Source organism: Nicotiana attenuata, chromosome 8 (assembly GCF_001879085.1).
Source record: "Nicotiana attenuata strain UT chromosome 8, NIATTr2, whole genome shotgun sequence".
NCBI lineage: Eukaryota > Viridiplantae > Streptophyta > Magnoliopsida > Solanales > Solanaceae > Nicotiana > Nicotiana attenuata.
In genome coordinates this window covers 46638000-46653784 of record NC_031996.1, presented here as the reverse complement: position 1 = coordinate 46653784, position 15785 = coordinate 46638000, and the positions used below count along the sequence as shown (strand labels likewise).

Below are 15785 nucleotides of genomic sequence, written 5' to 3'. Positions count from 1 at the left end.
AAAGGTATTAGAGTGGAGGTAGAGATGCGAGAAGTGGAGGTAAAGGTATTAGAGGTGGAGGTGCAGGTACTGTTCTGGCTTGTGGTAGAGAAGCTTCGGTCTTAGTTTGCGCCGTATCGGGTCATGCCCAGTGATTCTTTGAGTGCCTTGTTTATGTGTCTACGCCGGTGAGTGTATTTTATTGTGGTGGATTGCGTCCATTGTTCACGTAAAGTGGCTATTGACGGTTTTGAGACCCGTGTTGATTTACTGCCTTTAGATATGGTGGAATTCGACGTCATATTGGGGATGGATTGGTTGTCCCCGTATCATGCCATCTTAGATTGTCACGCCAAGACCGTGACCTTGGCTTTGCCAGAATTTCCCCGACTAGAGTGGAGAGGGACCTCAGGTCATGCCACTCGCAGAGTTATTTCATATGCTAAGGCTCGACGCATGGTCGAGAAGGGGTGCTTGGCTTATCTGGCATATGTCCGTGACTCCAGCGCAGAGGTTCCTTCTATTGACTTCTGTATTGATCTGGCTCCGGGCACGCAGCCCATTTCTATTCCGTCGTATCGTATGGCCCCGCCAGAGTTAAAGGAGTTAAAGGACCAGTGCCAGGATTTGCTAGAGAAGGGTTTTATCAGGCCTAGTGTTTCTCCTTGGGGTGCGCCGGTGTTATTTGTGAAGAAGAAGGATGGTTCGATGCGGATGTGTATTGATTACCGGCAATTGAACAAAGTGACGATAAAGAACAAGTATCCACTGCCGAGGATTGATGATTTGTTTGACCAGCTCCAGGGAGCAAGGGTGTCCTCAAAGATAGACTTGAGATCTGGCTACCATCAACTGAAGATTAGGGCGTCTGATGTCCCTAAGACAGCATTCCGCACTCGGTGTGGGCACTATGAGTTTTTAGTCATGTCATTTGGGTTGACCAATTCCCCAGCAGCATTTATGGAGTTGATGAACCGAGTGTTCAGGCCTTATCTAGACTTGTTCGTGATAGTCTTTATAGATGATATTCTGGTGTACTCCCGTAGCCAGGAAGAGCACGAGCAGCACCTCAGAGTGGTTCTTCAGACTCTGAAGGATAGTCAGTTATATGCTAAGTTTTCGAAGTGTGAGTTCTGGTTGAGTTCGGTTGCATTTCTGGGTCATATTGTATCAGCTGAGGGTATTCAGGTGGACCCAAAGAAGATAGAGGCAGTCAAGAATTGGCCTAGACCAGCATCAGCTACAGAGATCCGGAGTTTCTTGGGGTTGGCAGACTACTACAGACGGTTCGTGGAGGGATTTTCATCTATTGCAGCCCCGATGACCAGATTGACCCAGAAGGGTGCCCAGTTCAAATGGTCGGATGAGTGTGAGGCGAGCTTTCAGAAGCTCAAGACAGCTCTGACTACGGCACCGGTGTTGGTTCTGCCCACAAGTTCAGGGCCCTAGACTGTTTATTGTGATGCTTCCCGTATCGGGCTTGGAGCAGTATTGATGCAGGATGGCAAAGTTATTGCCTATGCTTCGAGACAATTGAAGATCCACGAGAAGAATTATCCGGTTCATGGATCTAGAATCGGCAGCAGTTGTTCATGCTTTGAAGATTTGGAGGCATTATCTATATGGTGTGACGTGTGAGGTGTACACGGATCACAAGAGCCTTCAGTATCTGTTTAAGCAGAAGGAGCTGAATGTGAGGCAGAGGAGGTGGTTGGAGTTGTTGAAATATTATGATGTTACTATCTTATATCACCCGGGTAAGGCCAATGTAGTGGCCGATGCATTGAGTAGGAAGTCCGCCAGCATGGGTAGTCTTGCTTATATTCCAGCCAACCAGAGACCGCTTGCTTTAGATGTTCAGGCTTTGGCCAACCGATTTGTGAGATTAGATATTTCTGAGCCTAGCAGAGTGTTGGCTTGCACGGTCGCTCATTCTTCTCTATTGGAGTGTATCCGTGATCGACAATTTGATGATCCCCATTTGTGTGTCCTGAAAGACACGGTACAGCGTGGAGGTGCCACGAAGGTGACCTTAGATGATGATGGTGTTTTGAGATTGCAGGGGCGAGTTTGTGTGCCTAATGTTGATGGGATTCGAGAGTTGATCTTAGCGGAGGCCCATAGTTCTCGGTATTCTATTCACCCGGGCGCCGCGAAGATGTATCAGGACTTGCGGCAGCATTATTGGTGGCGTAGGATGAAGAAGGATATTGTTGCTTATATGGCTCGGTGTCTGAACTGTCAGCAGGTCAAGTATGAGCATCAGAGACCCGGTGGTTTGTTTCAGAGGATTGAGCTCCCCGAGTGGAGGTGGGAGAGGATTACCATGGATTTCATTACTGGACTTCTGTTGACTCGAAAGAAGTTTGATGTTATTTGGGTCATTGTTGATAGGCTGACCAAGTCAGTACATTTCATTCCTGTGGCAGTCTCCTACTCATCCGAGAGGTTAGCTGAGATTTATATTCGGGAGATTGTTCGCTTTCATGGAGTGCCGGTATCTATCATTTCAGATCGGGGTACGCAGTTTACCTCGCGCTTCTGGAGAGCGGTTCAGCAGGAGTTAGGTACCCAGGTTCAGTTGAGCACAGCGTTCCATCCTCAGACGGACGGTCAGTCCGAGCGAACTATTCAGATTTTGGAGGATATGCTCCGGGCTTGTGTTATTGACTTTGGAGGTCCATGGGATCAGTTCTTGCCTTTAGCGGAGTTTGCCTACAATAACAGCTACCAGTCGAGCATCCAGATGGCTCCTTATGAGGCCTTATATGGTAGGCGGTGTCGGTCTCCGATTGGATGGTTCGAGCCGGGAGAGGCTCGGTTGATAGGTACAGATTTAGTTCAGGAGGCCTTGGAGAAGGTCAAGGTCATTCAGGACAGACTTCGTTCAGCTCAGTCTAGGCAAAAGAGCTACGCAGATCGTAAGGTTCGAGATGTAGCTTTCATGGTTGGTGAGCGGGTATTGCTCCGGGTGTCGCCTATGAAGGGCGTGATGAGATTTGGAAAGAAGGGCAAGCTTAGCCCTAGGCACATTGGCCGGTTTGAGGTTCTTGATCGAGTGGGAGAGGTGGCTTATAGACTTGCATTGCCACCTAGCTTATCAGCCGTGCATCCAGTTTTCCATGTGTCTATGCTTCGGAGGTATCACGGTGATCCTACCCATGTGTTAGATTTCGGCACTGTCCAGTTGGACAAGGATTTATCTTATGAGGAGGAGCCGGTAGCTACTCTAGACCGGCAGGTTCGTCAGTTGAGGTCTAGGAGTTTTCCTTCTGTTCATGTTCAGTGGAAAGGTCAGCCCCCTGAGGCATCGACCTGGGAGTCCGAGTCCGATATGCGGAGCCGTTATCCACATCTATTTCCTGACTGAGGTACTTCTTCTTTTGTCCGTTCGAGGACGAACGGTTGTTTTAGAGGTGGAGGATGTGACGACCCAAAGGGTCATCACCTGTTTTCTCATTCGTTCCGTGCTTTCAAGGCCTTGAAAACCTCATTCTTAGTTGCCTTGATTTGCGTGCGCGGTCCGGGCGCGTAGCCGAAAAACTTTTATGTTGAAATATATGAATTCTGTGAAAAATTTGAAGAATTTTGATATTAATATGATTAAAGTTGACTTTGGTCGACATTTTTGGTAAACGGACCCGGACCCGAGATTGGACGGTCCCGGAAGGTCCGTAGAAAAATATGGGACTCGGGCATGTGCCCGGAGTCGAATTCTGAGGCCTAGAGCCCGAGGAAAGAATTTTTCTGTTAAATTATTTTTCTAAAATTGTTAAGGAAAATGGAAATGAAAATTTATTAAAAGGCTGTGGTATCGGGCTCGTATTTTGGTTCCGACGCCCGGTACAAGTCTTATATATTATTTAAGCGCTTTCTGTGAAGTTTGGTCGAAATCGGACGTCGTTTGACGTGTTTCGGACCTATATATCTAAAGTTTGAAGTTTATGAAGTTATAATGAAAAATCATGAGTTTTGAGGCTTGATTCGATGTATATGATGTTATTTTGGCGATTTGATCGCACGGATAAGTCCGTAGGATGTTTTTGAGGTTGTGTGCATAATTGGTTTAGAGCCCCGAGGGCTCGAGTGAGTTTTGGATAGGCATCGGATTGCATTTCTCATTTTTTTAAAAATCTGGTATGTTGGCTTCTGTGGTTTTCGCAAATGCGAAAGGGAGACTCGCAATTGCGAGCTCGCAAATGCGAGCTTCCAGTCGCAATTGCGAGGTCTGGGCAATTACGCACAGGTCGCAAATGCGAGAATTTTGCTCGCAAATGCGAGAGNAAAAACTTGGAAAACTCATTTTTATGCATTCAAATTGATTCATATAGTGTTTATTAAAGTAATTGAGCAATTTGTGATTAGATTCGAGCGAATTGGAGGTGGAACCGCGAGGTAAAGCGATAGTTGAGGATTAAGTGGATTTCAAGGCTTTGAGGTAAGTGTTTGGTTTAACCCTAGCTTGAGGGAATAGGAATCGAGTCTTGTTGCTAATTGCTATGTGATCGAGTACGATGTATAGGCATGGTGACGAGTATCTATACATTGGTGTCTAGCATGACCGTGAGTCCTTATAATGTGATTATCATGAACTGATTGTGAATTCCATGTTTATTGGAGTATTTCTATAAGTTGTGAATAACATGTGAATGGTGATATGATAATTTGATTCCTAGGAGCATTGGCTCGAATTGTGATATGAATATTGAAAGTATATGAAATGACTTGTTTCATTGAGGAGCGTCGGCTCCAGTTGTAGAACGAATTGTGACAGCACAAGTGATAATTGAACCTCTAGAGCATTTACTCGAGTTGTGAAGAGAAGAGATCATTATGTTGCCCTCTTGACGGGCTATTGTTGGGTTGTGTTTCCCCTGCATTGTGTTCTTGACGGATACTAGGGTCGCTTAGGTTAATGTTTCCTTGTGTCGTGGGATGACTATAGTTATAGCTGAGGTGGTTAAGTAACGTAATAGGCTAGTTATCAATGGGGTGGTTAGGTGAGGTAATCGGTTAGATATAGCTGAGATGGTTATTTGTGGTAATAGGTTGGTTATAGCCGTGGTGGTTAAATGTTGGAACTAATGTGGATATAGTAATCCCCTTGCCGGAATATTTGAGATGATGTTTTGTTCCCTTACTGGGAGGTCGTTATATTGTTGTTTGTGACGGAATATGAGATAAGAAATTTCTTGGAGCTTGGGCTCCAGTGATATCGGGAGATAAGAAAAGTAAGAAAGAGAAAGCATTGTTGATTATTCCCTTCCCGGGACGTTTGGTTGAACTTGTTGGATTCTTTCCCTTGCCGGGATGTTTGTCAAATATTTACTTATATTTTTTATGCCCCTTAATTGTGACTGTTGTTTGGGGAGTCGGACTGTTAAATGATATTGAGGATCGGGTTGCGTGCCGCAACAATGATATTGAGGATCGGGTTACACGCCGCAACAGTAAAATGTGAGGATCGGGTTGCACGCCGCAACAGTAAAAGGTAAGGATCGGGTTGCGCGCCACAACAATGATACATGATAAATGATATGGGTCGGGTTGCACGCCGCAACAGTGGTATTTGTGGAGCGGGTTGCACGCCGCAACAATAGTAATTATGGTGCGGGTTGCACGCCGCAACAGTTATTGAGGCTATGTGTTTGTATTGAGTATTGATTCCTTGTTCATTGTGAACCTAAGCTGTTTTAGTTGTTACTCTGGATTGCTGTTAATATTGTATCTCCCCTTAGCATGTTTCCCCTCCCATGTCGTTAATTACTTGGTATTCGATTTCCGCTGTATATTTATAATTGCACAGGTTTATGTGATGTCCAGTCTAGCCTCGTCACTACTTCGCCGGGGTTAGGCTAGACACTTACCAGCACATGGGGTCGGTTGTGCTGATGCTACACTTCTATGCATTTTTGCACAGGTCCAGGTTTTGAGGAGCAGCAGCAGCGGTAGTTCGGGAGCAGACTTTCCTATTCACGAGACTGAGGTAGCCTTGCAGGCGTCCGCAGGCCCGACGTCTCTTCTATATGTTTTCCTTTTGACTGTTGCCTCATTGTTTTCAAGACAGACAGCTGTTATATTTCTTTCAGACCTTTGTATTTAGTTTATTCTTAGTGGTTCGTGAGTAATGTGACACCAAATCTTGGGTAGAGGCTATTGTTGACTATTCCGCGTTTTGATTCAGACTTATAAATTAGACTTCCGCTATTATTATTATTAAATTTCATATTTCTTATTGATGCTATGGATTGTTAACAGATTTATTCATTAATGAAAGGTAAATAAGTTGGCTTGCGTAGCTACCACGAATAGGCGCCATCACGATCCCGATGGTGGGAAATCCGGGTCGTGACAATAACCCATTCCCTTGCTCCTAAATAAATTCTAAAGTCTCAAATGGTTATCATCAACATTATTCTTTATCACCCATAAGGTAAACAATACTCTTAACCAATAATTAACAATCAACAACCCAAACCTATAACCGTTCATGATTTTCTATCAAATCCATCAACTCATATTTCATGAACTAGTGTCTATAACCATTAATTCAATGATAGAATCAATTAGAGGGTGAAGATATTACCTTTTTGACGTTCAATCTTCTTGAATTCGAGTTCTAGGGTTTCTTATCTCAACAATGGTGTCCCCATCGAATGTCTAATGATATGGAGGGTTTACCCATGTTAATAAGATGTTGGAAAATTAAAATTAACTTAGAATCACCATTAGAACTTACCTTGGGTGGTGGAAGGACCCTTAAGGAGTTAGTTTTTTGAGAGCTTTACTTTCTAGAGCAAGTTTTTATGTTTTGGGGGTGTGGGGGACGAAGTAGAGCCTTAAAATAACCCCCCACTAGCGCCCCCACGCACCTGGAGGCCCAACCCGCGCTACTGGCCGCGCTAAATGGCCAGTATGAAACCCCATTAGCGCGGGCGCGCTAGTCTCGCGCTAGTGGGCGCGCATATGGCGTAGTGTTCTGTAAAACGCGCATAACTTTTTGCACATATATCCGTTTGGGCTCCATAGTATATTGTTGGAAAGCTATTTCAAAGGCCTACAACTTTCATGCTTTGAGTTTTCCCCAATTCCTTACACATATTTACTAAACACTTCTGGAAAATGGACCTTCTGCAAACTTAGTCGATTTTGTCGAATCTTATGCACCTCACTTTCCATCTTGATTTTGAAACCACTATTTCCAACCATAATCATCCCGATAGGACTTCATACGTCTAAAATATCAAATTAATACCCATTTAACATATCCACACCTAGTCCGAATGTACGGGGTGTTACAATTTTGATGGGCCTTATAATAGTCAACCCACCCAGCCCTATCTGGGCTGCGGGCCTCACGGACCGGCCCATCATTTTTTAAAATATAATTTTATATTTTTTCTTTAAGTTCTAAACTAAAGAAAGATAAAAATTTAAAAGTTTAAAAAATCATATTGGAAATTTTGTACAAAACTTAATAACTTTTTATATTGTTCTAATATATCACAATAAACACATTTAGAGGTATCTATGGCCAAACACTAACTTAGCAGAAACAAATAAATTTGAGAAATATGTTTTAAAACTGATGTCCAAACACATTTTTCATCTTCAAACCAAACTTCACCCAAATCAGATTTTCAAAACAAATTTAGGAATGTATGGCCGAACACTACCTTAGAGTTCATATTTTCTATAATTTAAAACTCCCGTACAATTTGCTTGAGTTCAAAATTATATAAGTTACTCCAGTAAGCTGAAATTTAAACTCCACCACAATGAGCATCCATCTCTGTAACTGGTGATGATTTGGAAACTCAGACTGACAATGCTTCTTTGATTTAGAAAATTCGCACAATGTTTTGAGGTTGGATAATTAATGAGTCATGTGATAATTCTAAAGTCCCCAAATATTCTTACCTTCAAATACCAAATCCTCAACAAATATTAACATATTTCAATCAAAATAATCAACAAACCTTACACTCTGTTTGGATCATTTTTCCCTATCGTTTTATAATGTATTGTATTGTATTGTATCGTATTATACCGTATCATTTTATGAATACAATGTTTGAATAAATTGTACTGTTTGTTATTGTTAAATAATATTTTGTTGTTTGGTTTGACTGTATCGTACTGTACTGTAACTGATAAGTTTACTAAAATACCCTCAATTGTTTAAATATTAAATTTATCAAAATTATGTATAAAAATAATTTTAAAAAACAAAACAGAAGAAGGCAAAACACAATAAGGAAGTAGAACAAAGGAGGGAGACAAAAAAAGGCAAAACAAAGAAGCACAACTAATTAGAATTGAGTTACAAGCAAATTAGGAGAAAAAATAAAACAGGAGGCAACAAAACACCTTTAACATTGGTCTGGAAAAAAACAAAGTAGGTTATAAGTTGGAGATTTGAAGCTAAAATAGAAAAAAGATAAAGGGTAAAATAGAATTATGGAGTAATAAGTTAGGGCATAATTGGAAAGAAAAATAGGAAACAATCCCACCACACCAATCGGTTGTTTAAAAAAAGGGACTTTTCATTGTTCCGAACAATGGACAATACAATACAACCGATTTTAATGAAACAATCAAAACAAACATTGTTTTGGGATAACAATACAATACAATCCAACCGGGAACAACCATCCAAACAAGCTGTTAATATAAAAATTGAAGCTGTTGTTGATTATCATCGGCGGTTCTAGTTGCCGAAGATTGGGAAGCTTCACCGGAATAATCGACGGCGACGAACGGGCGATGATACGAATCTGGATTGGTAAGTTTTACTTTGTATATTTGCTTTATCTCTTCTTTCCCAGGGATATAACCCGCCCATGTAAAGAGTGGAGGATTATTGATGCGATTTTAGAAAATGCAGAAAAAGTTGGTCTGTGTGATTTTGTTCAAATTTGATTTTCGATTTAAAAATAGTTATAATCTGCAAACTTTTGAACCTGCGGCTATTTTTTCAATACGTACTCTAAAAATGGCTAATCGTGAACTTTATCCAACTAGTTCAGTCCAAATCCAACTTAGTTCCGAATTTTTTGGGCTAGTCATCGGCAAAATCCGTAAAAATTGTGTGGGGTAGCCACTATTTAAAGTGGTATTTACTTTTTATTCATCATTTTTAATGCTTAGCAAAACTAGCCACTAGTCTATTTAAATTAATATGAAAAGACTGAGTTACCCTTTCCTTCCCTTGCTTTTCTTCCCATACGCTTCTCTCTCTCAGTTCAATGCATGCCTGTGTTCATAGATAATCCTTGTAACTTTGAAAATCACCCGCCTACTTGCAATGGCGATTTCTAATTCAACAAGGTCAACGTCATTATATTAGTGTTAAATTTTGCGATCTGGTCCCAGAAAAGGAATCGGGAGGTTGCTGTCTGCTTGTTGTACTTGTGAACCAGCGGCCAATGCTATAACGATACGTCCCATAAAGCTTGTGGGAGCACAAGGGTTATACAAACAATGGAGATTTGACGGCCAAGAATGGAGGACGGTCCAAAGGCATTCCCACGTCCCTCTCTGCTACAGTGCTACTTGTATTATTTCTCAAAGGTTGGGCGGAGAACATACTAGGTTTCTGGAAAAAAAACTGCAAATGGCATATACTACTAGTTCCATTTCGTTTGACCATTCTTAATTTGATTTACGCATAAAGTATAAGTATGTTAAAACAAGATGATTTAGGCATAAAGTATAAGTATGTTAAAACAAGAAAAATCGTCTCAAACTAATAGGTCCTGAACTTAGGCTAAGAAGCCCAAAAGTTAAGGACAGGCAGTCCTTAACTTACAGTTACAAGTTCAAAAGTTAAGGACAATAGGTACTTAATTCTGATTTCCAAGTTCAAAAGTTAAGGACAAACAGCAGTTACAAGTTCAAAAGTTAAGGACAATAGGTCCTTAACTTTGATTTCCAAGTTCAAAAGTTAAGGACAGACAGTCCTTAACTTACAGTTACACATTCAAAAGTTAAGGACAAACAGTCCTTAACTTACAGTTATACGTTCAAAAGTTAAGGACAATAGGTCCTTAACTTTGACTTACAAGTTCAAAAGTTAAGGACGTTTGGTCTTGAAGTTTGAGTTCCAAGTTCAAAAGTTAAGGACGTGTAACCTTGAAGTCCTGAACTTAGAGTTCCAAGTTCAAAAGTTAAGGACATGTAATCCTGAAGTCCTTAACTTAGAGTTACAGGTTAAAAAGTTAAGGACATGTAGTCTTGAAGTCCTGAACTTAGAGTTTCAAGTTCAAAAGTTAAGGACATGTCGTCCTGAAGTTCTGAAGTTAAGGACATGAGCATAAGGGTATTTTCGTCCGGGCAGTTAAAGTTTATTAAACCAGTGGCTAAAGACTAAAGACATTTAAAACACTGGCTTTAAAATAAAGACATGAGCTGTTAGTGGCTATTTATGCACATCGCCCGCAAAATCCATGTCAATATAGGAATTTACTTGCACGCCGAGTCCAAATCCTAGTTCCTAAATGAGAAAAAATTTGGGTTTGTCATTGGTATTCCAAATCCATGTCAATATAGGAATTTGCTTGCTCGCCTATATAAATGTCCTTAGATTCTTTTGTCTTGCTATGGAAGCGGTTCTTTTCCTTGCCCTAGAAATAGAGAAGCCTCACATCCTCAAACTATGGCCAACTGGGCAGAGTGTCCCATCGATCTGATTACTGAGATTGCAAAGCGTGTTAAAGTGATTGAAGATTTCATTGCTTTTGGTGCCGTTTGTACCTCATGGCGAACTGCTGCCCCAAAGCATAATTTTGATGTGCTTTCGCCCCAAGTCCCACTGCTTATGTTGGGTGCCAAAGATGATGATTATCGAGAATATTACTCTCTTTCCAAGAAGAAAGTTTTACGCATATATCTCCCGGAAGCTAGAGGACAAGAGTGTTTACCATCGGAGGGATGGCTTTGCACGGTGGCAAATAATACGGGGGAGATGAACTTGTTGCATCCTTTCTCTCAAATCAAAATACAGCTTCCCTCCCGAAAAGACTTACTGTCTTTTCATGGTTTGGATTATCTCGAAAGACCACGTGAAGGGAAACGTTGGCACTGCATAGACAAAGCTATCTTATCTGCAAATCCATCTCTTACATCAGATTATGCGTTGTTGGTGCACTATTATGCAGGAGGTTCTTGTTTGGCTTTTTGGCGACCCGGAGATCTTAATTGGACGGAGATTGATGTTGTTACTTATGGTGGAGTCTGCAATATGATTTTTTGTAAAGGCCAATTTTATTCCGTGAGTTACGGTGGGGAAGTATGGGTTTATGATATTGCAGGGCGTAGCATTGCTCAACCAAGTGTACAAACACGCTTGCTTGCTGAGCTTGAAGATGATATGTTTAAGCTGCCTTCAGTTCAGTTCTACCTAGTTGAGTTATCTGGTGCATTATTACTTGTTACTCGATATGCAATCAGGAGCATAGGTGAGGATCCAAACGGTGCTTTTAAGAGCTTTAAATTTAAGATCTGTGAACTAGATATAACCAAAGGTAAATTCAAGGAAGAGGATATTAAAACCTTGGGAGATTCATCAATATTTTTGGGCCGCAATGGAGCAAGTTGCGTTGACTCTTCTAAGTTTTCAGGAATCAAACCTAATCGCATATATTTTACTGATGATTGGTTGGAATTTGGTAGAATCGAGGAAGGAGGGGCTGGAAGAGATATGGGGGCATACAATATAGAAGATGGAAAAATTGAATCGTTTTATCCTGAATTGTCAATAAGTCTTATTTGCCCACCAACTTGGGTTATGCCATCACTAATAACGTGATTGCAACTTATTGTTTATTTTGAATTGTTATTTTTATGGTATTATCAGTTTAAAGCTAAGTTAATCTAGTTATTCCCCTTCATTGTAATCTTGGCTGGTGGATTTTTGTTGTGTTTAATAGATGATCGAGGCTTATGATATTTAATTTGCAGAATAACAATAAAAAAGGAATATTTAGTTTGCAAATTTTAACTCTCTCATTTGATTCCCCCTACATTTATCTCCTTCGAACATGTCATTTTAGTTGTCTGTGTCTTATCTAAAGGTTGGAGGCTGAAGCAGGTTTAATCCCAGGTTCAATAGTAAACAAGTTAGTAAATTTCAGCTATTGTGCACACACTTATATCCCACATAAGAAGGACCATTTTCTACCAATATACCTGTAAAATATTTTGCTTGATAATTTCATATGCTGATGTTACGGTGCTCGAGATCAGAAGACGTTATACTTGCATCTGTTACATTGGCAAAGCTGATCAATAAGAATTACTTATATGTTAATATTTGCTTTTTATCAGTTTAGCCTTTAGTTGCATTATCGCATTTATTTGATTGACTTGGTTGCTTTGATTCTTTTATATTGAGGTACAACCGACTGAAACTTTTCGATAATTAATCTTTTTAACAACACCAAGGAGGAATTGTCTAGCGATGTTATTGGCTGGTTTTTTACCTCAATTACACACGGGATCAATGAACTCCAGTACAGAATTTATATCATTTTCAACTTTGCAAGTATAACACATGGGAAAATCGACTCATATTCAACGAACTCTTTAAATTTACTAGTATATTATATAATTTTGGTCTTAAGTATGCTGATGCAGCACATCTATAAACTAAGAATCCTATTTATCTTTTTCTTCTTTTTTGTTATTTTTTCTCTCATTCTTTCATTTGAAAAGCCTAAAAGCCATACTTTACAACTTCTGGCACCTGTTTGTATTCCAAAGTAATTCATGTAGATTAATTAAGTTATTTATACGTGAAGGAGATTCCACATTATATCTTACATAAAAAACACACAACATTTTCTAGTTCTTCTCTATCTATAACCTATTGTTCTTCTTTTTCCATTTAGATTTTCAGCTGATGAAGGAAAATTTAGCAAAGCTGCTCCTTGGCAATTATATATCTGGTTGAGATAAGGGTATCTCATCTTCACTGGATATATCAAATGTAATCACAAACCTGAATAGGTAATTTGACTTGGTGGAAAACTGGCACCACACGCAGTGTATACACCTTTAGGGGTCATTGGATTGCCAGATAAGGACACTAATGTTGGGATAGAATTTGGGATTGTATTTATCCCATGTTTAGTTATGGGTATCAGTTAATCCCGGATAAATTTTATACCAAGATGGTGGGATTAGTCATCCCAGAAGGTGGGATAGCTAATCTCATAGGATGAATATCCTTGTCTATCCCACAATTGAACAAAACGAGCCCTTAATGAATTTAAGCAGAAGTATTCATGCATATAACTAGAAAAAAGTGATAATTCAACTACTTGTGAATTTCACAAAAGCTATTTGAAAAAAAGGAAAGCAGACATTTTCTTATCAATGTCTAGTATGTTATTAAAGAAAAACTATATTAAGGTTTCTTGTATATGATTATCCTTAATTTCTCAGATTCTAGCTTCCGTTTCTTTTACTTATTTCTCATGTATGTGCTATATTAAAAAAAGTCACTTCTTAAATTATCTTAAAAACACCTCCATCTCTTCCTCTCCTAACTTCGGCATCTCTTTTCAGTTTATCAAATGATATTGCGTATTAGACGCACCCAAGGGTGTGACCTAGTGTTCCTTGAAGTGAGAGTAGAACCATAAGATCAGTTTCAAATCTTAGCTGAGGCAAAAACACTAGGTGATTTTGTTCCATCTTTCCAAGCCTTGGTGGGAAGAGTTACTAGGTACCGTGCTGGTGGGCGGTAGCAGGTACCCGATGGAATAGTCGAGGTGCGAACAAGCTGGCTTAGACACCAATGTCTAAAAAAAATGGTATTGCATATTAGACGAGTGAGATTCTTCAAAGAAAATGTCAGACCTTTAAGAGAGGCCACAATGTTCATCTGCCCAACAAGCAATTGGTGGGAAGTTTTGGTTCTCTCATCGAGTAAAATAAGGAATGTATTCAAAGGCAGTCTAAGCTAACAAAGTTTTAGGCTTTGGGTAGTAAGAGTTTCCAGCTTGGATTGTTAGCAAGTAGCCTAATTTGCAGGTAGGGTGAACTAATCTCTGCTCTATATAGGCGTGTTTATTTGCATTAGTTTTGTGCAAATAATTCAGAGAACAAGTGCTTGATGGAATCAAATGCTCCTTATAAGGTGGCATTTTTCTGTTGGTTGGTAACTCGAAGGCGTGTTTAACACAACTGTCAATTATGTTTGAAAAGCTGTTTATGTAGAGGCAAGCCAGACGGTGTTAATTACATATTTTTGCATTGCCATATTACCGCTCAGCTATGACAATGGTTTCTTAATATGGAAGGACTTAAATGGATTATCCCAAAGCATATGTGTGAGCTGCTGAAATGTTGGAGCAATAGAGGGAGGACAAAAAAGAAAAAGTGGAGCAAACTGTCCCTGCATGTATATGATTGATAGCCTGAAGGGAGAGAAATTATAGATGCTTCGGAGACAGAAATTTCCTGATCAACTGAGTTGCTTACTTTATTTTTAGTTGGTATAAATAAGACTTGTCAATGATACTGAGGCAGCTATAGATCTCATAGAATCTGTTGTGAATCAGCCCTAGTCCAATATGAGATACCAACAAGGATGTAACACAAATAGCTATTGGCCCGAGAACAAGCAACAGGGCCAGGAGGTCTTCACAGGTTAATCTGGGACCCAGGCTAGTGGGCTTGGAAAAGAAATCAATGGTGCAAATTGGGAACTGGTTAAAAGGGGCTAGGGTCTAGGAGTTAGCAAGGAACGACATACGTAGTGTGAAGAAGAATTCTGTGTCCTCTCATTCCCCTTTTCTGGTCTAAGCTTCTCATCCCTCCTTCTCTATCCTTTGTATTCAATTCAGCCATACTAGCAATAGTTCTTATATTTTGAGTTGAGGTGTAATCTCGTTTCTCGGTTGGTATGTAAATACTTTTGACAGCACCTCCTTGGTGCTATATTTATGACGCACTTACCTTTCCTTAGGAAGTACTTCATCAAACATTTTCTTTCTGATGCTTCATTTGCAATTAAACTACATGACATATGGGAACGGGCTCCACTGAACGAGAAGTAAAATATTATGACATCTAATGATAGCTAAATAAACCTTGCTTCTTTTCCTTTTGATTTCAGGTGAAGGAGATGATTGTGGCACCAGAATCCCAGTTAGACTCAGTGCTTTCTGATGATATAGGAGAAATTTTTATCAACAAGGTACTCTCATTCAATTAAACTTACTAGACAACAATATGGTAATTCTATAGTTTAAGTTAGTTAACTATCATACTTAACCCAGATTTATCTATTTTGAGGAGGCAATTCTAAATGAGATCTAAAGATAGATAGATATACAAGAGTGGCTTTTAAAAAAAAACAAGATACATACGCAATAATGGAAGAATTTTGTAGTTAGGAATCCATCTCTACTAAAGAACACTGCAATTCCATTATAAAATAATTCTCGAATTTGCTCTATTACATTGCTTTCTATATTACTAGATTACCAAAGAGTCCTGTTATTTGGTTGCACCATTGTCAAGGCACTTGCATTGCAAAGATGGAGTGATATATTGAAACTTTTGGACTTCAATGAAATGTCAGCAGTTAAATTCATTGGAACCCTAAGGGGTTGGCCTGGTGGCAATTGACTTGAGCCTTGGGGTTTGCTCCCTTTCAAGGTCTCAAGTTCGAAACCTACTAGGTGCAAACAATTTCTGAGGGCCATCGGACTGGGTAAAACCTGAATTAACCGTGGTGCACTTGCGGGAAACTCCTTGCCGAGGGCCTGTGCACCTCCGGGATTAGTCGGGGCTCT

At 40.0% G+C, this 15785-nt stretch overlaps 1 protein-coding gene across 1 annotated transcript; it reads left to right on the top strand.

Moving 5' to 3' along the window:
• Window positions 10637-15544, top strand: LOC109231735 (F-box protein At2g26160-like). Its single transcript, XM_019397370.1, has 3 exons — window positions 10637-11764; window positions 15104-15184; window positions 15470-15544. The coding sequence occupies exons 1-3, from the start codon at window positions 10637-10639 to the stop codon at window positions 15542-15544; spliced, it is 1284 nt and encodes a 427-aa protein (XP_019252915.1).

Excerpts from the sequence above, each read along its gene's own strand:
- LOC109231735 (XM_019397370.1), top strand. The coding sequence starts at position 10,637 with ATGGCCAACTGGGCAGAGTGTCCCATCGATCTGATTACTGAGATTGCA. Across the intron at positions 11,765-15,103 it reads TTATTTGCCCACCAACTTGG|GTGAAGGAGATGATTGTGGC; the intron begins GTTATGCCATCA and ends TTTTGATTTCAG. Across the intron at positions 15,185-15,469 it reads GAGAAATTTTTATCAACAAG|ATTACCAAAGAGTCCTGTTA; the intron begins GTACTCTCATTC and ends CTATATTACTAG.